This window comes from Phoca vitulina, unplaced genomic scaffold (genome assembly GCF_004348235.1).
Source record: "Phoca vitulina isolate PV1807 unplaced genomic scaffold, GSC_HSeal_1.0 scaffold41, whole genome shotgun sequence".
NCBI lineage: Eukaryota > Metazoa > Chordata > Mammalia > Carnivora > Phocidae > Phoca > Phoca vitulina.
In genome coordinates, this window is record NW_022589744.1 from 7,077,562 (window position 1) to 7,104,666 (window position 27,105).

Sequence of the window (27,105 nt, forward strand, 5' to 3'; positions counted from 1 at the left end):
TACTAGGACTAAAATCTCCTTAAGGATGTATTAGTTCATTCCTTCAGTGTCTACTTAGTGAGTACCTGCACGTTATGTGTTAGTCTGGCTGTTGGAGCTGCAGTAGCAAAGAAGTCAAGGGGATCTTTTTTCACGAAGCTTACAACCTATTCCATGGCGCCATCCAGCCAACAAACAAGTCATCAACCAGTCGCGGCAAGCGTTTTGAAATGAAAATCATGTTTACGATTCAGAAAATAAGGATGTGGGGGAGGATTTTCGTTTACCTCTTCTTCAGACATGGCCTCTCTGAAAAGGTGACATTGAAGAGGAGACTTCAGTGATGAGAAGAAGTCACGCAGGCAGAAAAGGAAGTACAAAGGCCCTGAGGCAGGAATGGGCTGGTGCTTTAGAGTGGAATTTAGCAGACTCTTTCTGTAAAGAGTCAGATCATAAATATTTTGGCTTTGTGAATCACATTGTTTCTGTTGCAACCACTCAAGTCTTAAGTAAGTAGCTGCAGACAATTTTATAAATAATGGTCTGAATGTTGTGTTCCAATAAAACTTTATGAAAGTGACCAGTGAGCCAGATTTGGCCCTTAGACTATAATTTTTGGACCTTTGTGTTAGTGAAAGAGGGAGACACAGTGACGCTAGAGAGTGGACAGTAGGAAGGAGAATGGTAGGAAGTAATTTCCAGAGGTGAGCAGAGGTCAGAGATATCTGCTCTGCCTACAGTACAGATTATGCAAATTCCTCTAACTGCAATGGGAAGACTGGGAAGATGCTGGAGGGTTTTAAGCAGGAGAGTGACATGTTTTGATTTTATTTTTAAAAAGGGTAGATAGAAATATGACAAGGGCAGAAAGAGAAAATCTCTTAGGGGTCCGTTGAATACGTGGGGGCTTTGACTACCAGGAGACATGATTAGATTTAAGATCTACTTTGAAGGTGAGCCCACAGGACTTGCTGCTGGTTTATGTGATGGGAGTAAGGGAGAGTGATTAGACCATACTCTTGCATCTGGGAGATATTTTTAAAATGCAAATGAAACTGAAGTTTAACTGAATTTTCTCTGTTTCAAGCGATGAAAACTATCCCTGGGTAACACAAGCAGAAGAGAATATTATTGGAAAGGTAACAGGTAGCTTATAGCATCAAAGGAAGGATGAAAAGAGAACACCTGATATGAGCAGAAGCAGGGAGCAGGACGAAATGAAAATCTTATCTCAGGAGCTGTCTCCCCAGGAGCTGTGACTTGTGCCCTTCTCAGGAGCCACTTAGATGCTCTGCCACACGAGTGACCTCCTGACTCCATGTAGTTGCCCGGAATAATAGGCTTCGGCATCCTTGCATCACCGCCTCAAGAAGCAGTCTTGTTTGTGAAGTTCTGATTGGTCACTCCAAGGTCATGTGACTCTGCTCCAGGTGCAGGTGAAGAAACATTCCGGTGATAAGTGGCTTCTTCCATTTGCACCGCATCATCCTAAACCTAGCCACCATCCTCTCTTTTTTTTTTTTTTTTAATTTTTTTATTGTTATGTTAATCCCCATACATTACATCATTAGTTTTAGATGTAGTGTTCCATGATTCATTGTTTGTGCATAACACCCAGTGCTCCATGCAGAACGTGCCCTCCTCAATACCCATCACCAGGCTAACCCATCCTCCCACCCCCCTCCCCTCTAGAACCCTCAGTTTGTTTTTCAGAGTCCATCGTCTCTCATGGTTCTTCTCCCCCTCCGATTTCCCCCCCTTCATTCTTCCCCTTCTGCTACATTCTTCTTCTTCTTTTTTTCTTTCTTGACATATATTGCATTATTTGTTTCAGAGGTACAGATCTGAGATTCAACAGTCTTGCACAATTCACAGCGCTTACCAGAGCACATACCCTCCCCAGTGTCCATACCCCAGTCACCCCATCCCTAGCCACCATCCTCTCTTACCTGATCATTGAAATGCCTTCCTGGGTTACTCCCCGCGTCAGCTTTTAAATTTCTCCAACCGATTTTCCACTGGATCGTCAGAGTGGTCTTTTGAAAAATGGAAATATTATGCTGTGCTCTTAGTGAAGGTACTTCAATTGCTTTTATTGCTCTTGGGAGAAAGACCCAAATCTTAAATTCTCCCGCTAGATCACTTATGCTCTGTCTCGAGCTCTCTTTCCAGCTTCGACTACCCCCCCCACCCCCCCACCCCCCCCCCCCCCCCCCAACCACTTTCCCCTTCCTCCCCCCCTCCCTCCCCCGCCCCCCCCCCCCCCCCCCCCCCCCCCCCCGCCCCGCGCCTCCACTGCCTGAATTCAGTTCTTTGGAAAGCATGCCCTATGCATCCTTGAGTCACAGAGCCTTTGCAAATGCTGTTTATCTGCCTGGGAAACTCTTTCTCTTTCTTCTTATTTGGTTAACTTGTACTCATTTTACAGATTGTAGCTCAGACAGCCATCTCTCCCAGACTAGATAAAGACCCAGTATTATAAGCTATTGCAAGAAACAGAGGAGAAATATGTATTCAAGTTAAGGGTTAAACAGAGGCTATAAATAGGGACAGCTTGCAAGATGCTGGCCATGGTACTCTTTTATATTATGCCATTCATTCTCTACCAAAAGGTTTTGAAAGAGTCAACCATTGTCCCTATGTTTTATTTATTTTTTTAAAAGATTATATTTATTTGAGAGAGAGTGAGAGAGAGCAAGAGCGAAAGAGAGAGCACACCCAAGGGGAAAGGCAGAGGGAGAAGCAGGCTCCCCACTGAGCAGGGAGCCTGATGTGGGGCTCGATCCCAGGACCCCGGGATCATGACCTGAACCGAAGGCAGACGCTTAACCGACTGAGCCACCCAGGCGCCCTGTCCCTATGTTTTAAATCAATAAAAGGAAGCTGAAAGATATTTGTAAGATGCAGCTGAGATGTGGTAGAACCATGACTAGAATCCAAGTCTTTGATCCCCATACTTTTGTCCTTTAACAACGCTAATGTAAGACCAACCATAATATGGAGCATGGACGGGACCCACGGTAGCAGGAGAAGGGTTATTTACATTTCAGGTTCGAGCTATCGCTCTGTATGAAAGTAGCAAGAGATGAGTTAGAAGGGTGTTACGTAGACCAGGTAAAACCAGGTTTTTACCTGATCAGGAAAGCCTGATTTCAGTGATAAAAATGCAGATGAGCTCCTGCAATGATAGGTTCCTGTGAGAATGAGGCCTTAAAAAAGCTTAGAACAAAGGGCGCAGCATCCAGAGTACACCTGTAAATAGCGAGAGCCTTAACAACTAGATAGTGACTGTGTCTCAAACAAGCAAAATAGGACGGAGAACAAGGCCCAAGTTGAGAACATGTTTACCGAAGGGCACAGGCAGGAGCAGTGACGAGCATGCTCTCACTTGAAGGTCAAGTCCTTCACCAAACGCTCTCTGATCACCCTGGCCAAAAGGCAGCCTCCCTCCTTGCTCCAGCCATTCTCCACGTTAATGCTTCATTTTGACAGCCCTCAAAGGCACGTTCCACAGAAGCAAGACTCTTACTAATTCCTAAAGTGGGTGGTCCTGGCACACAGTGGGAGCTCGATTAAAAACAACAAAAAAAGACAAAAGAATGAAGACAGCAACAAATTCTCATTGGAGAGTTTTAGAGATCACTGGGTGCCACCCAGGCACCCCAGCACAAAACTTTCTTAAACTGATTCAGGAGAAATTGTAGAGTTATATCAGATCCTCTTCTGCACCAAGAGGAAATTGAACTGTGGTCTTTAAAAGGACATAAGATCTCATGATACCCAGCTTCTGTGACCAACCCAGATACAGCGCAAAGTAAGTTCTGAGCAACTCAGGCTGGTATGCACTCAAGACAGGGATGGGCTGATTATCACGATAAGAATAAGAGAAACCTTCAGAACCATCTTCGTAAAACGTGCCCATACCACTTAAGACAAAGAATAAACATGATAACCACCCTGTGAATTTCTTTAACCTGTTAACTTTGCCAAGCTTGTCAGTCTTGTTCCCTTTAGCTTGGTTGTTCAGAGGAAATAGCAATCCAATTTTTTTTAAGCAATACATTTTTAAAACTGAGTTGAAAGCATGTGTATGCATATACATGCGAGTGTGTGTGCGTGTGTGTGTGTGTTGGGGGGAGGGGGTGCGCGTGCGTGCATGTGTGTTGAGGACAAGGAATAGGGGATTTCCCATTTGGTGACAGTTGTGAAAAGGAAAGCTAAATGATCTGGTCCCTGGAGCTTTGGGGAGCTAGTGGAAAGACAGAGAATTGGGCCACGTGGCTTAGTGGTGGGAAACAGTGGTGCCATCCCTGAGCTTAAGTAGAAATATCTACTGGGAGCCACATTGTCGGCCCTTCTGTCATGCAAGTGGAAAGCTCTTTGACAGGGTTCAAGCAGATGCTCTGATATTTTATAGCGGGGGAAACTGAGCCCTTGTAGGATTCAGACTCATGCAACAATTACTGAGTAATTAGTATGAGCTTGGCCCAGTGAAAGATGTCTTCCCAGTCCTTATCTCACTCAGACTCACAGTCACTCAGTAACATAGGTATTCTTATCCCTGTATCATGCATAAGGACACTGAGGTTCAGAGAAAAGTTACTTTCCTAAGCCACTCAGGATGTTGGGGACAGACCTGGAACTGGAATCTGCCTCCCAATTCATGACTTCTCTGCAACACCAAAACACATTTTATTTCAGACTATTGCTTATTAAGGTAATTTGTTTTTAAGGCAGGATAATTCAGATTTATAATTCTTATTATTTTGGTATGATCTTGACATCCAGAAAATGGGGAAACATAATCCCAGCCTCTATTTTTTTCCTACTTCTTTATAAAACACAGCATCATTTGGGATGCAGCAGGATTTACAATCAGGATGTAGATATTACTTGCTCAAGAAAAAAATGGACTAGAAAGAGGCTCTCCAGGTAAAGTTACTAGCAATATTGTAACACCAGACTTCTGCTTCTCCCTCCCAGGTCTGGATTCAGTTCAGTTGTTTGCTCATTGCATAGTAGAGAGCCCCCTGGCACAAAACTTTTTTTTTTTTTTTTTTAATTAGAGAGAGGGAGGGGCAGGGGGACAGGGAGAGAGAAAATCTTAAGCAGGTTCCACGCCTAGCTCAGAGCCCGACGTGGGGCTCAATCTCACAACCCAGAGATCAGAACCTGAGCTGAAATCAAGAGTCAGACACTTAACCCACTGAACCACCCAGGCGCCCCAGCACAAAACTTTCTTAAACTGATTCAGGAGAAATTGTAGAGTTATATCAGAAAAGAGGTAAAATTCCTTGTCACTGAGAATTTGGACCAGGGTTGGAGGCTACGGTTGGGATGGAGAAGAGAATGGAGAGGCCAAAGGCTATAGCTTAATCGGAGACCTGCTTTGAGCGGCTGAGAAGAAACACGAGAACGCCATAGAATGTCAACAAAGGAGACATTGTTTGACATTCGGGAGACAGGGACTATTTGGAGAAGTCTGGGCAGCATCTAGTGGGTTCTGAGTGAAGCAGGTGTTCAGTGGCTGAATGAAGAGCTCCACCTAACTGTGTCTGAACGTCTTCTGAGGATTTCAGGTAACACAAGGCTCAGGCGTAATTCTGAGGCAACAAGTTGTGGGACAGGTTTTGAGCAAAATAACCCCAACTTGTTTGGGTTCTGTCCTATCCCATTAACACCCCTCTTTCTTTCCTTCTTAGCATCCAGGGCCCACCCACAAGTGCCATCTGACTACACCTTCTCTCACTACCCGCCTGCCACCCCTGCCCTGGCCCCTCCATGCACCACAGAGTGGCACCCAAGCCAGTCTCCAAAGACAATGACCTGCACACAGAATCTAGGCCACCCTTTCTACTCTCTGCCTCTTCCTCTCTGGTGTGTCCACTAAAATTTATCTCATTGCATAGTCGCCAGGAAAGTAACTTGATTACCAGTGACTTCATGTTAACTGATGGACATGCTAAAGATGGTACTTGTTAATATCACAGGCCACGGGCATTAATAATTGAATTTCACCAAAGATATTTAGAGCATTGTTTGTGGTGTGTCTCAAATTACAAAAAGCCAATTCGAATCACTATTAATATAAAGCAGATGCTAGAGACAAGATCGAATTTTATTTTTGAAGTTGACATGGGATTCCAAAGTTTTAACCATCACGTTGCACCTTCAACGTGCTAATGAAAAGTTTTAGTTTGAAGAACCACCTGCAAGGGTAGTCTGCTTGGTAAAGAGATGAATTTGAGAGGATATAGCAAAATGACAGAGGGATTGCCTCAGAATGGGTGAGTCTGACTGAGGCACTTCTATGCATTGAGAAACGGGGACAGATATTCGGGATGGTCACTTGTTTTGCTGAAAATATTCCAAACTGTGTGTAGCCCATTTGAAACATGCTAAATCAGTAAAGGTTTCTCCTTGAATTCATACAACTATCTAGAACACTGAGGACTAAAAGCAGGTCCCATTAGTGCAAGTGGATTAAGCAGCTTTTTTTTTTTTAAATGTCTGAACTTAATACAATGAGTAGCATCTGAGAATAGTCACTGTCAGAATTGGGTCTGCTGACCCCTCGAACTTTCTCTGCGTCGTCTCTGTGGGGTGGAGTAAATTGTAATGACTTTGATGGCATTCTCGGGAAACGACCCACCATCCTGACCCTGCCTTGCCTCTCACTCTAGCCACCTCTATATTAGAATTCCATGTCATGACAAAGAAATCGCAGTCTTTTTTCTGCCTTTGTCATTAACCACCTGGCAAAATACTTTGAAGCTGGTACAAAGTGGGACTGCAGATTCTGCATTTCCTTTAGCACTTTATATTCCATAATTTTGTCATTGCAGTGCTCAGATTCCCATTTTTAATAAAAAAAGGAATTTGGCCCCAATGAAATAGCCACCATCAGTTTCTAGAGAGCAAGGAGAACAACATGCAAAAAGAAATAGAGAAGTAGGAAGGTTGCAAATGCATTTTTGTGATGGAATGGAAGGTGATAAGATGGTTATGAAAGCACAGAGATGCTTTGAAAGCCAGGTTTTAATCCTAAGTAACACCACTGTTACACAAAGAATGTCCACTCAATAGGCAAGTCTTATCCTCTATTATTTAATAGCAAACAAGGGGAAAAGTGTTCAAATGAACACAACGTATGAAACAAGATATTAATAAATAGTTTGTCTAGTCATTTTGACAAAAGAGGGTCCATAAAATTCTTTGCTCATTGGGTAATCTGAGAAATGGTTAAGACTCAATACAATTAGTTTGGTTATAATCTGGCATTTAGCTTAAAGACAAGCGTCTTTTGGAAAATGTATCATTTACATGGTTGGAGAATCAAAGAATAGATGAATCAAGGTTCTGCCACCTGAACAGAATCTGAAAGCTTTTCTCTGGTTAAGTTGAAATGAATGAATGATCAATTCAACATGGTGGGCCGTGGTGGGGACACAGGGCATGGTGGGTTTAGGACAGAATTCTCACAGAATTCTCATGATTACACTATTCAGAAACAAACTTTGCACATTCTCAAATTTGCTCAGTTACAGCTTATATTAATTGAAAATTCATTCCCCAATTAGCATACCATTGAAGGTGTTTTTAAAATGGCTTGTTTATAACAGTTGGCACCGCTGGAATTCACACTGCATGCCATTTCAAATAAAAACCTTTCTTTTTTCTTTTGGCAGCAGAAAAGAGCAGAGTCACACAGTAGCTCTTGATTTATGAACTGTGCTTTCTTATTCTCAGACTCTCACAGTGTGTGCTGTTCCCTTTAAGGAACGCGATTGGAAGCATTTAACAGGGAAACAATTCTATCTCCACATCTACTTTTTTTAATTTGAAGTCATATGGGCCTTTGATTATAACAGGTCCCATTCTCATGCCTGCAACAATCAGGTAAGAGAATGAAGACCCAGAAACCTTGAGCAGCTTCTTGTGTTTGTCAAGTGTCATTCGATGACAAATGGGACAGGAACCTGCAAGAATGATATATGTTGTGTGCAAAATTTGTGGAAACATTTTACATTCAACATTCCGGTAAGCATTTTGTCAGCCCTGGGTCACATCCTGAAATTATACAACCGTCTCCCCCAAAACCCGGTTGAGGACAAAAGAGGGAATGTAACTACTCAAAGCAAATCTGGAGGATGAGTGGGCAGAGTGGCTGGGGGTGCGTGGATGGACAGAGAGAAACTCGTACACGCCTTACAGCATTTTCTGGCTGAAAGCAGAGTTCATCCTTGCAGTGGTCCACCAAACAAAGTGTTTATTGTGAAGTGGGCCTGATCCCTGGAGAAGAAGAAAAGTGATTCCTATTGACTGGAAGGAAATTAACTCTTTCCTCCCTTTTTCAGGGAAGGTGTTGGATAAGTACTTTGTGATTAATTTCCTTGGTCGGTTTCAAGGGGGGGTGGGTCTCAATGTCAGCAACAGTATTGACTCTTAACTGTAGTTTCCTTGCAGCACTGGCTGGATTCTCTAGTGGGAAGTCTTTTCTCCCCCTTATCCTCCCTTCCCTCATCTAGCACAGGCAGGTTATGCGGAAAGCATATTCTAATAATTACTAAACCATTACATTGGGCTGCAGTGACTTTTTTTTTTTTTTTTTTTTGCATAGAAGTAACTAAAGACCATTTAACATTGAATTTTTAAAACTTACTTTCAGACTTGAGCTGGGAAAACCACTGGCCAATTCCAAGGATGATAAAAGCAATAGGAACTGTATGTTCTGCCTTGATCTTTTATTTTTTTATTTTTTTTTAAAGATTTTATTTGTTTGACAGAGAGAGACACAGTGAGAGAGGGAACACAAGCAGGGGGAGTGGGAGAGGGAGAAGCAGTCTTCCTGCAGAGCAGGGACCCCAACGCGGGGCTCGATCCCAGGACCCTGGGATCATGACCTGAGCCGAAGGCAGACGCTTAACGACTGAGCCACCCAGGCGCCCCCTGCCTTGATCTTTTAAAGATCGAATTTGGAGGGGAAAAAATGATTTTGCCTACGGATGGCCGTGAAAGTGTCAGGAATATGCTGCAGAGCTGGAGAGAAGAGTCCAATTGTAGTATGCTCCCTTTAAGAGGGAAACAAGATTAGAACTTTGGCAAATTTTCGGCTTCTATTCAGAGGGAAAGAGAAGAGATGGCAGTGTCCAGAAAAAAAAAAAAAAAAAAGAAAAAGGATGGTTGTCCTGAGACAAAAGCAAAAGCAATTTTATACCTATTGAAAGCTTACCTGGGCGTGGTTTTAACTCCTCTGGGGTTAAGAACATTTTTGCCCTCTTAAAACTAAAGGAGCTAGGGGAAAGGACTTGAACCTGAGAGAGTGTCGCCGTCAGTTCTGTTCCGTCCTGGGAAGTACAGGAGGAAGAGAAACCTCGGGGGAAGAGAGAGAGGACCTGGCAGGGGCCGAAGGGGAGGGTCTGTGGCAACCAGTATGTAAGTTACATGTCATTATGAAGGTAGTGATGCTTCCTAGCATCCTTCTTAGAAAAACCATCTGACTTCAACAGTTAGAAGGCTTATAACCGTGCTAGACAAATATCTGAATTCTAGTTTGCCTTTCTACATTAAAGATTGCTTTGTGTTCTAAGCGCCCTCATGCCAGAAGAGTCTATAAAATTAAGACTTTTGTTTATGTCAGGTCAGAAAAGGTAGTGAGGCTTCATTTGGGATAATCATAGTGTTTACCCAAGCCTTTTGCATAGATAAAAATGTTATTTTCTCTAATTGCATATTTTGTTCCTGTAATGACTGAGTTGAATTCTAAACTGAAATGAGTAATCAATACTGAATGTCTCTGTCGTTCAAATGAAGGCTTCGCCATTTCAGATGGCATAAAATTGCTTCAAATTTGGCAAATTACTATAAAGATGGAAATTAAAAGCTAAAGCATATTTAATTTTCTTTTTTTTCAGGTTTTAACTGAAAACTTAAATCAACAAATAGCCACAGAACTATTACTAGTACAAAATCCACCTGGATGCCTGAAGGAGAGAGGAAAGAATGAGCTATTACGGCAGCAGCTCTCCAGTTGTAAACGTGAACCCCAAATACCCGGGCTACCCCTCAGAGCACATCCTAGCTGAGAAGAGAAGAGCCAGAAGACGTCTGCTCCACAAAGATGGTAGCTGCAATGTGTACTTCAAGCACATTTTTGGAGAATGGGGGAGCTATGTGGTTGACATTTTCACTACTCTTGTAGACACCAAGTGGCGCCACATGTTTGTGATATTTTCTTTATCTTATATTCTCTCCTGGTTGATATTTGGCTCTATCTTTTGGCTAATTGCCTTTCATCATGGCGATCTGTTAAATGATCCGGACATCACGCCTTGTGTTGACAACGTCCATTCCTTTACAGGGGCGTTTTTATTCTCCCTTGAGACCCAGACAACCATAGGTTATGGTTACCGCTGTGTCACCGAAGAATGCTCCGTGGCGGTGCTCATGGTGATCCTTCAATCCATCCTGAGCTGCATCATAAACACCTTCATCATTGGAGCTGCCTTGGCCAAAATGGCAACCGCTCGAAAGAGAGCCCAAACCATTCGCTTTAGCTATTTTGCCCTCATAGGCATGAGAGATGGGAAGCTTTGCCTCATGTGGCGCATAGGTGATTTCCGGCCAAACCATGTGGTAGAAGGCACAGTGAGAGCCCAGCTTCTCCGCTACACTGAAGACAGCGAAGGGCGGATGACGATGGCATTCAAAGACCTGAAGTTGGTCAACGACCAGATCATCCTTGTCACACCAGTAACTATTGTTCATGAAATTGACCACGAGAGCCCTCTGTATGCCCTTGACCGAAAAGCAGTGGCCAAAGATAACTTTGAGATTTTGGTGACATTTATCTATACTGGTGATTCCACGGGCACTTCTCACCAATCCAGAAGTTCCTATGTTCCCCGAGAAATTCTCTGGGGCCATAGGTTTAATGATGTCCTGGAAGTTAAGAGAAAGTACTACAAAGTGAACTGCTTACAGTTTGAGGGGAGTGTTGAGGTTTACGCTCCCTTTTGCAGTGCCAAACAACTGGACTGGAAAGACCAGCAGCTCCACAACATGGACAAAGCACCTCCAGCCCAAGGATCTGGCACGTCAGACACCGTGGTCAGAAGAAGGTCGTTTAGTGCGGTTGCCATTGTCAGCAGCTGTGAAAACCCAGAGGAGACCACCACCTCCACCACGGACGAGTGTAAGGAAGCACCTTATCAGAAAGCTGTCTTGACTTTAAATAGAATCTCTGTAGAATCCCAAATGTAGTTCAAATTGTGATGACCAGGGTTACCCCGCAATCATTTTACTCTGTAGCCAGTCACCTTAAGGCAAGTAGTTATAAGCAGGGCTTTTAAGGAATGGTATAGCTGTGTTCGATGGTGGTAGGGGAGAAGAAGAGCAGGTTAAATCTGGTAAAAGATCATCTAAAAATTACATAGTATCCAATTGTGTAAACTTTTATTTATTTATTTTTTTGTGCTAGCAAATTTGGTATTAGGGATGCTATTAAGAGCCTAACTGATTAACTTAAATTTCATCTCCTTGTCTTATATCACACACTTGCATCTTCAATTGGAGGTGTCATATTCAGTGATGGAGAACAAAGGTAGGATACTGGCATAAATAAAAATAGGAAGACAGGCAGCCAGCAGGAATAACAACTTTTTAAATGTATCAACATTGATAGTAGTTTCCTAGGAAAACATTATGTCATCTAACCAAGATATGCAAAATATGCATCCAGTAGATTATAACATTGAGATGTTTAACTGAAATCACCCGGCAGGTTTGATGTCTGCCCCTCATAGTCTCTTGGTATCGGCAGAAAGAGGTAGAGACCGTAAGAAATAGACACCCTGCCACTCGCGCAGGTAAGGATCAACGAATGCTGGGATCTGTTTTTTTTTTTTTCTAACTCATAAGGCAGAAGAAAAGTTGACATTATTCAGAACAGTATTTCTCTCTCAAATGCCCTGGGTTGCCCTGCAGCAAATGGCTTTATATGGAAGAGCAGAAATAAGGCAACAATGACATTTCTAGTTTCTCCAGCAAGGGGGCTTCCTCTGCCCACCCCCCGTCTTCTCCAAAGACAACATGAAGAAATTGGATCACAGAGATGGGATGAGGGGATAGATGGCAGTGGGAAACATTCTCAGACCGTTGGAGAGAAAACCCGTGCTCTGTCCTGAAAGACTGCAGCAGCTTTTGCTGGCTACGTAAGGGATGGAACCATTTTTTTTTTTTTTTTTTTTGAGGGGGGGGGCACGTGGGGGGACAGCAAGGGGAAAGACATTTATTTGTGTCCAGAAGCAGTTATGTATGTTTCCTGTCTTGGTCACTTTACGAGACATAAATGACTTGAATTCTAGATTTTCAGCAACACTCCCATTGAACTTGGAATGATCATTTAAATGGAAGATTTTGTGAAATATAAGGTGATTTTTATTCACATTATTAAACAGATAAGTGTTATGGAATTACTTAAATTTTAGGAAGTAAATTTGTATGCTCTATATCTGTGTTAAAAGATGTTAATCATGATTACTTTAAGCCCAATTCCCTATGAGTAAAGTCACTTTCAGCTTTATAAATTGAGCAGTTATTAGCTTCATTCAGAATTATGTGTTTCTTTACTCATTACGTATATGCCACAGTTTTTCCTTTGTTTATTTAAATACATGTACACACAAATCGTTTTTGCTGTTTCTGGAAAAGCTCCCCACCCCCCCTCCATTTAAATTAAAGCTTACAAGTAAATTGAACTGAATCATACAGTCTGCGATTACCAATCAAAGTAAAATATGTAGGTATGTAAAGTGTTTTTCTTTTGTTTTTCTTTTTTTTTTTCCTTCCTTCCTTTCCTTCTTTGTTTCTTTTGACCATGAGCAACGAGGTTACTTTTTTAAATGCACGTGTGCGAATCTTTTATTCCTGTTGTTTTATGGATAAGAGATTTGTTCAGCTCCCAGGTTGTAAACCTGTCCTGCAGCTTAATATCGGGGATCTAAAGAATGCAATTTTTTTTCTGTCTGGCTTCAGAAATGCAAAACCCATTTTTAAAATTATACATGCGTTGTAGATTTGGATTTTGTAGTGGCAATTACTCAGCTAAATTAGAGTACCACAATCTACCAAGTAGAAATCAACCAACACTACAACAAACCCAGATGCCCTCCCCCCAACTTTCTAAGTTTGTTTCACACACGTCTAGTTTTCATTTCACTTTGCTTTGCTTCCTGGACTCTGTCAGTCCATGATTCCGGTTTTGTTAGTTAATATCAGAATAGAAGTGTCAACGTCCAATAATTACATTTCCCTGTGCTATGTGCTCCCGCCAGCAAATACTCCTACCCTGAGTAGAATGTAAAAGCTGTGTTCCCATGTCACATTTATTTCTAATTTTCTGTTTAGATTTATAACATACTTTGACACCCCCGATGAGCTACTTAATAATAAAGATCTTAAAGTAATGCAGAAATTGTGTGCATTTGCCTATATTTCAGTTTAGTGTAAACTCTTGTCGACGTGCTCAGCACTGGGTACAGGGCACGCAAAAATGAGACTGCTGCCTCACAGAATTAGAACGTAGGCAGAATTATAAAGCGTTTTTATGGGTTTTTAACAGCTTGTAGAACAGCTAGATCTGAATTAACAGTTTTGCTTCTGCAAGCTCTGCAAGAAGGCTCCCCACAAAACGGCATTTCTAGTTTCAAACGCTCAGTCCATGATGAGAGGGAGGCCGAATATTTCTTTTCTTTCTGGTGGCAGCTATTTTTCTCCCTAAAGATGAAATTCTTCAGTAGGACTTAATTAGATGGGAAAAACATCGTGGCATCAAGGCATTCTCCACTGTGTGCTCTGCCTGTGAACTGGGCCCTCGAAGAGGGAGGGAGCACCAGGAGAGAGAAGGAAACGCTATTTCACGTACCCCCCGCCCATCAAACACCCTTGGGTGCTTTGCACACATACACTTCGTCCCCACAACAAAACAGTGGGGTGGATATTTTTAATTTCCATATCATCAAATATCTCAGTCTTTGTTTCTTCCTAACTATTAGGACAAGAATGTGCCGGGGGGGGGAAATAAAACTGGTGTGGATCTGGCCCATGAGATGACAGTAGAGCTCTCTGGATGTGACCTTTAAGAAAGCTCCTTCCCTGGGTCTGAGTTAGTTGGCATATGCCCCTTGACTCCCTGCATCCATCTTTCTGCCCTAGACCTCAGGCTCTGTAGCTGAAGGTCCTGCAACCATCCAGAGAGAGGGGCAATCGAGGACACCCCTTGGACAGGGCACGTCAGAAAAGTAGGAAAGAGGGCAGCCCTAGGTGGCATATCTCCGGACTTCTGTGGGAGTGAAAAGAAATGATTTCTCACCGAACAACAAGCCGTAAGGAAAAAAAAAAGGATGTGCTGGTTGGGTCCAGCTCGTACTTGTACTTGACACTGGACGGAGTTGGTCTCTGTGGAAAGTACGTATTTTCTGGGGACTTGAGGAAATGCCACTATATTGTAAAACAAACATGAAAGAATTACTTCAGGCCTGGAAATCCCTCTGAGACACGGATAGCTGAGTGACCTTGATAAGAAGATTGACCAGGCCTGCTGTGGGGCTGCCCTTTATCTCCTTCCTCTCCCTCCCCTGGAATTACATCAACAGGACTTTTACTAGGGCAAGTAACCGAAACCCACCGAGACTCAGGCAAACTCAGGCAAGCAAGCACGGTGCAGCTTGGTAAAAAAGCAAAACTCTGCTAATACTCGGCTCAGCCCCCCAGTGAGACCAAACTGCATCCATGTATTCAAGTGGAAGATCTTTATTATACACGCCAAGAAATCTAGATCCTCCCTTTAGATATTTGTATTGAACTACTTCTGAGTTGGCCAGGAGATGTGTGAAATAGATTCTCTGGACCTAAATAATGAGGCACTAAATTCTACTTGGTTTAGAATATTCTGGGGCACCTGGATGGCTCAGTCGTTAAGCATCTGCCTTCGGCTCAGGTCGTGAGCCCAGGGTCCTGGGATCCAGCCCCGCGTGGGGCTCCCTGCTCAGCAGGGGGTCTGCTTTTCCCTCTCCCACTCCCCTTGCTTGTGTTCCCTCTCGAGCTGTCTCTCTCTGTCAAATAAATAAATAAAATCTTAAAAAAGAATATTCTATGAGTTCCATACATTACAAGCATTGATTCTTCTGAGTGTTCTGTAAGGCATGTGTATAAGCCCCTCTTTTTTTTTTTTTTAAGGTAAGCTTCCACTGTGGACTCCCAGAAACCACCCGTATCCACCCCGGGTACCTTATAAATCACAAAGCCCTCCCTCAATTCCAAATTTGGCGTGGCCTCTCTGGCTCTCTCCCTTTCATTTTTAAATAAGCAGCCTGACCTACATTCCGGAAAAAAAGGACTTTGGGTGCCACATACAGAAGGCGAGAACGGATGACGACACAGACACACAAACAGCCCTAGGGAGGTGCTTGGCAAATTCTCTGCAGAAGTTTCTCCGGGATAGGAGAAAGCTTGTAACAGACTCCGTTCCAGTGACTCTATGGACAGAGAGCAGGCAAGGCCTCCATTTTCCTGAAAAGGCAAAATCATAGTGTTGCCGGGAAACCATCATCTGTCTGCCTTGCTTTGGAGCTTTCCTCAAGTAAGAAAAATCTTAGGACCCAGTGGATTCCCAAGTTCTCTTGTGCAGAGCCTATTTTCCTAAAGCGACTTAACACAATCCTCTTAGGACTGTGTGATTGGGTGATGACATTTGGCTGAGGGCAAGCCCCATCTGTCCCATCAGGTCACCCTGTGCTCCTTTCTTCGGGAGGGGCCACGCCTGTGGTTTGGGATCTTTTGTACAGAGTCTGGAGATTTCAGTTGACAGGGCTGGGCGTTGTGAAGTTTGCTAGATTCTTAGTTGCTGAATACCGAGCTGGGAAAATTTTTAAATAAACTAAGTTAAGTAAACGACTGCCTTTTGCTGTTTGGTCTCATTGATTTATGCTATTTTATAAATACTGCAAAGTAAAAGAATACTGTATCTAGAGTCTGTCGTCCCAAGAAAAAAGCAGCTGGACTGAGATGAAGGGTCCTCTAAATAAAAAAGGCAACCTGAGCCGGGTAATCACTGAACTCAGGCCCTTGATGCAATCTTTGGAGCCTCTGGAAGCTGCAGAGAAACAGGTTAGTCATTTTAAAGTTTTCAGCAAGCCCAGTGGATGAAAACCCAAACAGATTAAGTATTGCCAAATTACACGGCCAAGGAATGCTTTTTCTCTATGCTATCATTTACCACAAGGGCCTATAAAACATCCTTAATCACTATCTAAGTAACTTGAACTTGAGACAGAAAGAGCCCCAAGAGGTTTAGACCCCGTGAAAACGTCTTTACAGAAAGTTATCAGAAACCAACAAATTTCCACATAAAATGCATCAGTCACATGCACTGTGCACTGTGAGTAAAGAGGGCTCTTTATTTGAATTAGAAGCACATATTAGAGATCAATTATTTATTCTGCTATTTATTGATTCTATCTGATACCAGTTTGCGTGGGAAAGGGGGGCTAGCTACTGGGGGCTGTTTAAGGGGGCAGGTTAAGGGCAGAGCTAGCTTCTACCAGCTGCCAATTCCAGAACCAAAGACCTTTCGGACATCAGAGAGGTATTAGTTCATTTAATCAGATTCTATTTTACGAATGAGGAAACCTCCAACTTTAGAGAGGCTATCAGCCCACAGAGACACAGCCACGGAGAGGCAGCAGAAAGAAGAAAACATAACTATCAATGCCCAGGGCTCTTTCTAAATAGACAGTGAGCAGTTCTGATGCTGCCTGAGGGTTGAGCTATTTTCATTCTGTAATCATGAAATGGGAAAAGCGATCATTCCAAGACCCTTTGTCAAATAGAAGCTCATTATTTTCTAGAAGTGCTTCTTCTGAACTGAACTGTTAATTGGTCATTGATTATTTAGAGAGACTGGAGAGTGAGCGAGGAAAAAAAAAAGGTGAGAAACAGCCCATAAGAGCCACGATGAGTGAGGATAACCTTCTCCAAGATGTAAACAAAAATGATTGCATTAAAAAAGGCTTCCTCTTTCCAGGGCGATGCTAAGGCTGAGTGGGGTAATCTGCTGTGCACTAATCCACTGTCACCAAGCTTTTTGCCTTGGAGGCAGGAACCTTTAGTCCTCTAGCAGGGCTGGCCTTAGGGAATAAACAAACACAATGTGGAGTGGGATTTTTCATCCTTTACACGGACACTGTGGCTTTTGAGGCAGGACCTACAAGGAAAGGGGGCCAACCTGAGAGAGTTACACAGATCTGAGCTGACAGTGTTTGGTCATCTTATTAACTGTGCAATTTGGAACAACCTGGGTAGCATTTCTGATTCTTAGTTCCCTACCCTAGAGTTTTTCCTGCTGTATTAAGCTGTCATTAAGAGTGCAGGCTTAAGAACCAGACTGCCTAGGTTTAGATCTCATCTCTACTACGTTCTTGCTATGTGACTTTGGGCAATTTACTTTATCTCTCTGTGCCCCAGTTTCCTCAGCTATGAAGTGAGGAAAATAATAGAACCCACCTCACAGTTGTTGCAAGGATTAAGTGCAGTAACATTTGTAAAATTGCTCACAACAGTATCCGGCACATGATGAGTGCTAATAAAGTGCAAGCCATGGTGTCTAGTGGCAAACTCTTCATCTCTTTTAGGGTCTTATTAATTAATTTACATCCCTTGACTCTCGACATTGACTCAAGCCCCTTCCCACACAAAAAAAGAAGAAGAAAGAAACAAAAGATATTAAAAGGAGCATGTAGTAGAAGGAATATAAATTATTCCCATCCAAATGTAAATGATATGTGTCCTGTCTTCCCAAACCACTTTGGATTACGTAAACCACACTTCCTCTCCATTGTGTGAGGCATCAGGATTGAGTAAAATGGTGCTTTGAGAATAAAAATACTACTCTACTCATCTACACAGAAGGCTTCATGAATAGTACCAACCCAGGGAAAAATCAGACTGCAGATCCTCCAGGATACTCTCCGGTGTAAATTGCCAACTAGGCCTCGCATTTAAGCTGCTTCAAAAACTATTTAACCACTTTATATCATAATATCACGCATCGTATTCAAACTTCTCAACATGTTCCACCAAACTAAAGGGGTTCTGGGAGAAGCAGGCTCATTATCCAAAAATGACTCATCACAGCCCAGTCAAGCTGTGGCTTACTGAACTTGGAAAACCTTGCTGGCTTACGATGTGCGGGGCCCCATGACTCAGCAAAGCGCCCAGAAGACTGAGAGCCACGCTTCATGTACCAGAAAAGAAGTGTGTCAAACTCTTCTGGGATGAAGGAAAAACAATTTTTGTTCTCTAAGGTACGACCTACGGTAGTACGATGATCGTGGACTTGAAATCAGACAGAAGTGGGTTCAAATTCCAGGTGTGTCCCTTGCCAGCTATGTGAACTTGGGCAATTTCTTAGTTGTCACTGAGCCTCTGTTCCTGCATGAGTATAAATGCAGATAATAGTATTTACCTTGTGGACCAGTCGTGAAGTGTGTACCAGGATAAACACACACACACACACACACACGTATGTATATACAATCATATACATAACTATCTGATAGATGGGATTTGCTCAATAAAACTAATATTCCCTGTTTTCCTTCATATATATCAGTAATAGTAGCACTTTCTTTCTCCCAGCACTGCCGCTAATTAGCTGTGGGATTTCGGGGAATTACTCAACTTCTCTGGTCCACTGTTTCTGAACACTTATGGTGGGGATGTTGCTTTATGTTATTCCATAATTCCTTGGAGCCTGAAAATGTGATGATTTTCCCTCCCTCTACTTCTCACCCTGATTCTTTTTTTTTATTTCTTGTTGGCTTTTATGCTTTTCTTCATTAGTGTATGTAATTTACTGCAATCTTCCCTATTCTCATGATTACTGTACTAACTGAATTTTATAGGAAAGGTCTATTTCATGTTATTTTTCTGCTTTTTATAAAATTCTTCTTTTTGGTGGGGGGAGGGGCAGAGGGAGAGGGAGAGAGAGAATCTCAAGCAGGCTTCACACCCAGCACGGAGCCTGATGCGGAGCCTGACTCGGGTCTCAATCTCACAACCCTGAGATCATGACCTGAGCTGAAATCAAGAGTCAGGACCCTTAACCGACTAAGCAACTGAGCCACCCAGGCACCCCTATAAAATCCTTCTTTAATGTGCAACTGTGATGTGCCTTTTTATTTCCCGCGATAATACATCGACAATGCAGCTACAATAATATTTGTTGAACTTAGTTTTCAGGTCTGTCATTACTGTCTTTTTCTGAAATAAGATCTATTTTAAACAGCAAAATTCAAGGAATTTAAAAATGATTCAAGTCTGATTTAAAAAAAAAAAAAGGTAAAATATTGCTTCTTCATTACAATGGCAGGAAGCCGGTAGTGGCATGAAAAATGTGGTAACTAAAGTGGAGTACTAGAATTCTCATGGGGGCCACCGAAATTTATGACAAACTCACAAAGGGCATCAAATATGCTATTGAATTGTGTGAAATGTCAGAACACTTGTTCTATGGAAGTTGAGGAAAAAATTTTCAGTGAAGGATGCTACTAGCCTTTTGTATTACTACTAAAAGGTGTTTGTTCAGATTGGTGATTTATGCAGTGAACAACTGATCAACTGCACCTGAATGGCCCGTGCTTTGTTTCCAGTTGGGAAAAAGTGGCTGCTCTTTTATACCCTCCCAATAACTATCACGGCTTATGATTGCAGCACCTTGCTTCCCAGACTCTAGTGGTCTCTGAGTCCTGTGAGCATGAGGAGAGATTGTCTAATCTCAATACCAAACAATCATAAAAGAAGTGGACAGCACATTAGAATCTCCTGGGTGCTCTTCCCAAGATCATGTCTAGTGTTGGACCAGAGAAAGAGCAATTTGCAAATAACAAACTTGAACTTTGTACTGTGAACTAAAGTATCTAGGATGGCTTTTGTATTCTTATATTACAAATAAATATTAGAATGGTCATAGGATGACTAAAACTAAATCGAGAACAATGTCATCTACATCAAACAATGTAAAGTTTTGTTTATCCTTCTCCAGATATGTAACTTATTATTTAAGCCATTACTCTTTGGTTTAAAGCTTTGGACAATTATTAAATGAAGGATCTACACACCTACTTGTCCTTCCTCGGGTTGGGGTTTGGGAAAAAGCAAAATATTAATGATTTTTCAGGCAGAAGGAAGATGATAAAAAATAAATAAAAGCACTTTATCTTTTCCCTGAAGGCTAAGGTGATATGTGGATCTTCTGAAATATCGTAATGATAATAAGACACAGTATTAATAATAACAATTATGTAAAAGCTTCTGGTAATTGCAATTCTATTAGGATGTTGAATATTCTTGGTCACCATTGTGCCACCTTGTGGTCACAAGAGAACATATGTTTTTTCCATGAAGGAAATCGATTTAATTTTTATTTTCTCCCCGCTACTATGGGAGGATATTTGGAAGGATAAATTGGGAAGCATATTGCCAATAAGGGCTATAAATAAAATATAATGGGCAGCACTCAAATCAGAAACTAGCGTACACCGAAAACCAACCAGATGGCCTTGGTCTAGGTATGAATTCCATGTACTAGATTTTCCCTCTGCTACCTCAATGTGAATTATGTATTTAGAAGATGAAATTGAGGTTCATTTAGGTTGCCATTCTTGATCTAAAAATATAGAGATGGAAATCTGAATCATGTCCATTGAGAATCTAATTATTAATCCAGCAATCTACTTATAGTAAGAGAAAGCAACCAGAATTTAAGTATCAATCACCAATACTAGATTAGAATAACCACAGTAATGCATATATAGAAACAGCTTAATAAACACAATTTTTATCATGAGTAAATATTTGCTTTGTAAATATGCTATAATCTCATAAGTTTTATGCTTTTCAAAGAGTTGTGATATTTGTTTAAATGATTTTTCTTTTTTTTTTTTTTTTCTAAATTCCACTATGTCAGCATCCAGATGTGAGGAACAGAGAAAGACAGGATTGGCCCCCTTCCCACAGAGTACTTGTGGGCTTGGGACTAAATTATATATTTTGTACCAAATTCAGAAATTTAATGGCCACTGGTTTATATTATCAATGCTTGTATGATCAAGGCTATAGCTTTTATCAAGGATGAAACTAGTAGAAAATAATGAAGTTCCAAAGCTCTCTCATTATAAGTAGTATGTGTGTGTAGAGAATGAGAGAGAAAGAGAGAACCAGAGAGTTTAACAAATTCTCACAGAGGTATTGCCGTGCTAGCATGCTTGTGTATTAGCTAGCCTTGGTTTTCTCTTCATCTGTCTCTTGGTCTCTTATTTCTCAGTCTTCTTTATACCTCTCAATTTCCCTGTTTCTATCTCTGATTCTCATTCTCTATATGGTAGTCTCTCTGCATCTCTCTTTCTCTGTTACACCCTCTCATTTAATTTAGACTGAAATCCAGGAGGTCTCCTGCTCTAGATTGGAGTCCCAGCTCTGCGGATTTCTAGTAGTGTGTCCTCGCACGAAGTTCTCAAACTCCGTTTCCTTATGTGTTACACGGGGTACAAATACGTACCTCCCACAACTGTTGTGACAACTGAATGACTCACGGCATGCAAAAGCACGTAAGACAATACTTAGCGCAAAGAGTACGTGGCCAGTGCGTGGTGCCCATCTCTATTTTTATTGCCTGGAAAAAAAAAGTATCCATTCTTAATATTCAAATCCATGTCATCATGTTCCAACACGCCTCCCTTGGAGGCATGATGTCATCGTAAATTGAGATGCAGCTCACAGAATTTTATAACAGAAATATCTTCTATGTACTTCTTCTCACAACTTTATCAATGAAATGCTAAGAATCAGAAAACACCTTGCCCACAGTCATGTAATTATTAAGTAGCAGAACCCAAACATGATCCTTATCTTCTATTTGTACATCTTTACCCAGAGTTTGTTGCAATGAACAATAACCCTCATTCTAAACCATGGTTTTATTTTTTGATGAGTTTTACTTTTTCCCTCTCTCCTTGCCTTCCTTTCCCTGTAGCTTATCTATCATTATCTAGCATCTATCATTATCTATCTTTCATCTATCATTATTTATCTATCATCTATCTATCATTAGTTATCTATCATCTATCATTATTTATCTGTCATCTATCATTATCTATTATTATCTAGCATCTATCATTACCTATTTTCTATCTATATCTATCATCTATCTATCATCTATCATCTATCTATCATCTATCTATCTATCTATCTATCTATCTATCTATCTATCATCTATCATCTATCTATCTGTCATCTCTCATCCTTCTGTTTATTTGCCAGGACTAGAATTAATGCAGTCAGTGAGATAAAAATTTTCCATTGCAATCCTCATTTTTCTAACATTCACTAATTCATGTATTCATGTATTGAACACCTACCTCATGTCTGGTCATTCATAGACATTGTGAAGGTAATAATGAACTAAACAGAAAAAATGATCTTTCTAGGAACTTGCAATCTAGTAGGAGAGACAGAAGTAAAACAAACAAATGAAAAAAACAAACAAACCAAACATAATTTAATGCCAGGCACAGTTAAGTTGCTATGCAAAAAAATAAAATAAAATAGGGCGCCTGGGTGGCTCAGTTGGTTAAGCGACTGCCTTCGGCTCAGGTCGTGATCCTGGAGTCCCGGGATCGAGTCCCGCATCGGGCTCCCTGCTCGGCAGGGAGTCTGCTTCTCCCTCTGACCCTCCTCCCTCTCATGCTCTCTGTCTCTCATTCTCTCTCTCTCAAATAAATAAATAAAATCTTTAAAAAAAATAAGAAAATAAAATAAAATAAAGGACTATACCTGTGCAGAGTGATGGGTGCCATTTTAGGTAGAGTAGTCAGAGAAGGCCTCTCAGTGAAGGTAACATTTGCTCAAAAATCTAGAAGAGAGAAAGTAAACCATGTGGCTAGCTGGGGAAACAGAGTTCCAAGCCAGTGCAGAGGTCTTGGGGCAGAAACAAGTTTGAGAGCCTGGGGGAGAAGCAAAACTTAAGAGTTCAGTTTGGACCACGATGTGTTTCAAACGCTTTATTGGATGTCCCCAAGTAGAGAAAACAGTAGGAGGTTGTATATGTGGGTTTGGAGAAGCTGTGGGAGAAGGTCAGACCTGAGAATGGAAATTTGGAAGCCCTCTGCATAGATAAGTCTATAAAGGCATAGGCTTGCTCGAGATCCCCCAGGAATTGAGTGTAGACTTGGGGAGGGGTGTTGGATGGTCCCAGAGCCAGGGACACTGGAACATGGGGAGGTTGAAACAAATAAAAGTCATTAAAGGGAGAGAAAAAGGAGCTGTCCTGTGAGGTAGGAGAAAAGACAGATGAGTGGTTCCTTAGCCGAGTTAAAAAAAAAAAAAAAAAAAGTGAGCAAGTGATTGTCAAATATTGCTTGGAGGCCAAGTGTGAGGAAACAAAGTTGATGGGGGCGGGGCGTTTAAGAATGGCTGGGGGCATGCCTGACTCAAGGAGACTCGATGGAGAATTTGGGCTGAGAAAACACGGACACCTTTTGAAAAGTTCTGATAAAAAGGGGAAGAGATAAATGAAGTAGCGGCTGGAGAAAGGTACAGGGTCAAAGGAAGCTTTCTTTCTTTCTTTCTTTTTAATTTCCTTCTTTGTATTTTTCTTTCTTTTGTTAGTGGGAGGTAGTTCAGCATGCTTATGAGCAGATGGGAACGATCCCATAGAGAGGAAAAAATAGACAATGTAGGAGAGAGCGGATAAATAAAGAAGAGGCCTTGAATAGATGAGATGAGAAGGGGCGGCACCCAGTCTACAAGAGGAAGGAGGGGATCTTCCAGCTACAGACACGGAGGGAGAACAGCATGTCCAGGTGGGGATGAAGACGCAGGTGCGTGCAGGGACTTAGAGGTGGAGGAGGCACCCTTCTCTCTGCTTCCATTTCTTGATGAGAAGCAAGGGAATCAGCTGAGAGTGAAGCGGTTGTTCCAGGTTTGAGTGGAGCTGGAAATGACTCCAGGACCCCTTTCAGAGCCCGGGAGTGTGAATGGACCAGGAAAATATAATGGGGTCGTCGGACGCTCCCGAAGTCCCTCGGAGGCATGTGACCATGTTGAAAGTCACATCAGCCAGCATGGCTGGGTGTTTTTGAATTCGTAAGAATTCACCAATTTTAAAAAAAAACCCAGATTACAAAACAAAACAACAACAACAACAACAAAAACAAAACAAAACCAAAAAACCCCCAAACCTCCAAAACCCCCAGCTTTCGAAATGAACACATCTCATTTCTGTGAGTGGTATAGGTGCTCACACAATTCAATAAAAGAACTAATTTTATCTGCCATGGAAACATTAATTGCGAAGATCCAGAAAGAAGTGGCTAGATCACCATTTTGGCTCAGGAAGAACATCTGACCAGTCACGTAAATATACCAAGGAGAAAAAGCCTCTGACTCAACACGCTCGCTCTCCCTCTCTCTCTGTTTGGTCCTAGATTACAACCAACTGTCGAAGGCAAATGTGTAAAGTGTGTTGGGACTCCGTCCTGGCCCATGGGTCTGTGTACTATTTCACAAGCTTTTTAGGATCTGGCATTAAAGTGTAGTGAAAGAGGCTGAGTTGAGTACTTGAGCTAGAGAACAAGAGTCTGTTTGGAGCTGAGGTTTTTCTCGAACTTTGGTTACCTCGCTGCTGTGGGTCGGTGCTGGAGCTAAAGGGCCATCAACTGAGGGACACGATTTTTAATCACACATTTGTTTGTCTTCATGATAGTTTAACTTTTATTTTTTTTCCATTCATGGGTTTGATTTTTTTTTTCCCACCTATTTGCTTTTCATATCAAAACTGGTCTTTTCAGTTAAAGTCAGCCCCATCTCCCTGTATCTACCCTGGATTGTGATTGATGACCTCTCCAGTGGACCTTTCCGTGTCCACTCTTTTTTGGGGAGAAGGGAACCGATCTTAATGGATTTGGTCCTGCCTTGGCTTGGGATATCCTTTTAAAACAAAGTCCTTTTAAACTTGTTTTTTGGGCGCCTGGGTGGCTCAGTTGGTTAGGCGACTGCCTTCGGCTCAGGTCATGATCTTGGAGTCCCTGGATCGAGTCCCGCATCGGGCTCCCTGCTCAGCAGGGAGTCTGCTTCTCCCTCTGACCCTCCCCCCTCTCATGTGCTCTCTCTCTCTCATTCTCTCTCTCAAATAAATAAATAAAATCTCTAAAAAAAAATTAAACTTTTTTGTTTTGTTTGGAGGGGGCAGGTAGAGAGGGTACATGCACACAGGGGGAGGAGGCAGAGGGAGAGGGAGAGAGAGAGAATCTTAAGCAGGCTCCATGGAACCCCGATGCGGGGCTTGATCTCATGACTCTGAGATCATGACCTGAGCTGAAATCAAGAGTCAGAGGCTTAACCGACTGAGCCACCCAGGTGCCCCTAAATTTGATTTTTGAATTTACTTTTCATGCTTTTAAAATTTGCTATTACAGAGCACGTAGTTAAGTGATGCTAAAATCTAATAGGGAGATTTTCAATCAATCAGTAGAACATACAAACTAGAGAAGTTCATTTTTCATTGAAAGTATTGTAAAGAGAGAGGGTGATGGATTCAAGTGAGATAATGGGTTTTTCAATGAATGCATTAACTATTTGTAAAGCTATGTTTGGGTGTGTATTAGGGCATGCATTATTGTATTGATTAATGAAAAATGTTCAATGTATACTCTTAGAGGTATTGAGAATGAGGCCTTTATGATGTAAACAAAACTGATGCATAATTTGTGGTTGTCATTGTAAGTTCAATTGTAATATTTGGACGAGGGTTGTACTTATATTTAGTGTGTATTAAAGTTGCTGTTTATTGGGTAGCTACGGTGCATTTGTTGATTATTATAACATGAACAAGAGAGAGGCTCACAAAAACTTGTTAGTATGCTATTTACAAACAATTACAAAGGGAACACTCTTAAAAGCATCAAATGCACTATATTCTTATTTTTTGTGTGTTTGCAATGATAGCTGCCATCTAATTAGTTTTTCCAGGAGACTATATGAAAGAAATCCATAATCCTACAAGAACATTGTGTTGGAAAGACAGGACGTCATGGTTTTTAAACTCACATACAATTACTGACCATGAAGAAAGAAAGGGGTGGTCTTTAGCTTAATATTCTCTGAACTGGAAACTACAATGATAATTATGATAATAATAGTAATAATAGTAACAGCACCTTTATATCAACCTTCAGAGCTCATCAGATTAAAGTAACTACACAAAAACAAACAGAAGAAATATATACTGATGGCATATTGAATGTCATAGGACTGAAACCACCCAGGTCATGGAGAACTAAGGTAACAACTCATACTTAACTGAGTTTACATCTTAATCATTTAAATTATATGACTCTCAGAGGACTTACATTCATGCAGAAGTTTTGAACAAAGATTATAACAATTTTATTTCTAGTAGACAAAGTTAAGAGGGCCAATAACATAAGGTAAAATTTCTGCCATTTTAGTTTGGCCAAAGAGATCACGGAAAAATACCTTTGGACAGAATCGCAAGGAAAATCTTGTTCAACCCCCTCTTCCAAGTTTGTACAATATTAAAACAGGATAAAATAAGATCACGGATTTTTATCCATGGGTTTTTGATGAATAATATTGAACCCCAAAGATCACTAGTATCACTTTTTTAAAATAAAAAAAAATTGAACTAAATATAAAGGATGTGGGGGGGGGGAGGATCCTATATTGTTTGAGAGAATTAGTATCACTATTCCAATTTCGTTGGAGTAGATTCTAAAACTCAAAATTCCATGGAAATCAATGGGCTGGCTTTATTTCTTTTTAATGTTTGATAAATTCTCTTCCTACAATTTCTCAGGAAATGCAATAATTTATTAGTTTTTAAATCCCATCAGTATCATATTTGATTTTTCTCCCTATTGTGTTTTTCTTTCATTGATTCCTAGAGGCAATTCCGAACGTTTTCTCCATGCCACATGTTTTGAAGGGCTAAATTGGTCTCTATAGAAGCACAGCTGTTATGCTACTATCTAATTGGGTCAAGAAAAATTA

The 27,105-nt window shown here is 41.4% G+C and overlaps 1 protein-coding gene and 1 long non-coding RNA gene across 3 annotated transcripts in view; one reads left to right on the top strand and one right to left on the bottom strand.

Moving 5' to 3' along the window:
* KCNJ16 (potassium inwardly rectifying channel subfamily J member 16) overlaps positions 1-13,949 on the top strand; it is a 69,479-nt gene extending 55,530 nt beyond the window's left edge. For both annotated transcript variants that reach the window (XM_032429393.1, XM_032429392.1), the window contains one exon: positions 9,894-13,949. In XM_032429393.1, the coding sequence (XP_032285284.1) occupies positions 9,982-11,241 (1,260 nt within the window). In that variant the 5' untranslated portion in view covers positions 9,894-9,981 and the 3' untranslated portion in view covers positions 11,242-13,949. The remainder of the gene's footprint in view (positions 1-9,893) is intronic.
* Positions 1,934-27,105, bottom strand: part of LOC116647838 — a 39,345-nt gene continuing 14,173 nt past the window's right edge. The window contains exons 2-3 of the long non-coding RNA XR_004302406.1: positions 22,870-22,948; positions 1,934-2,015 (exon numbers count right to left, since the gene is read on the bottom strand). This is a non-coding gene — a long non-coding RNA (uncharacterized LOC116647838). The remainder of the gene's footprint in view (positions 2,016-22,869; positions 22,949-27,105) is intronic.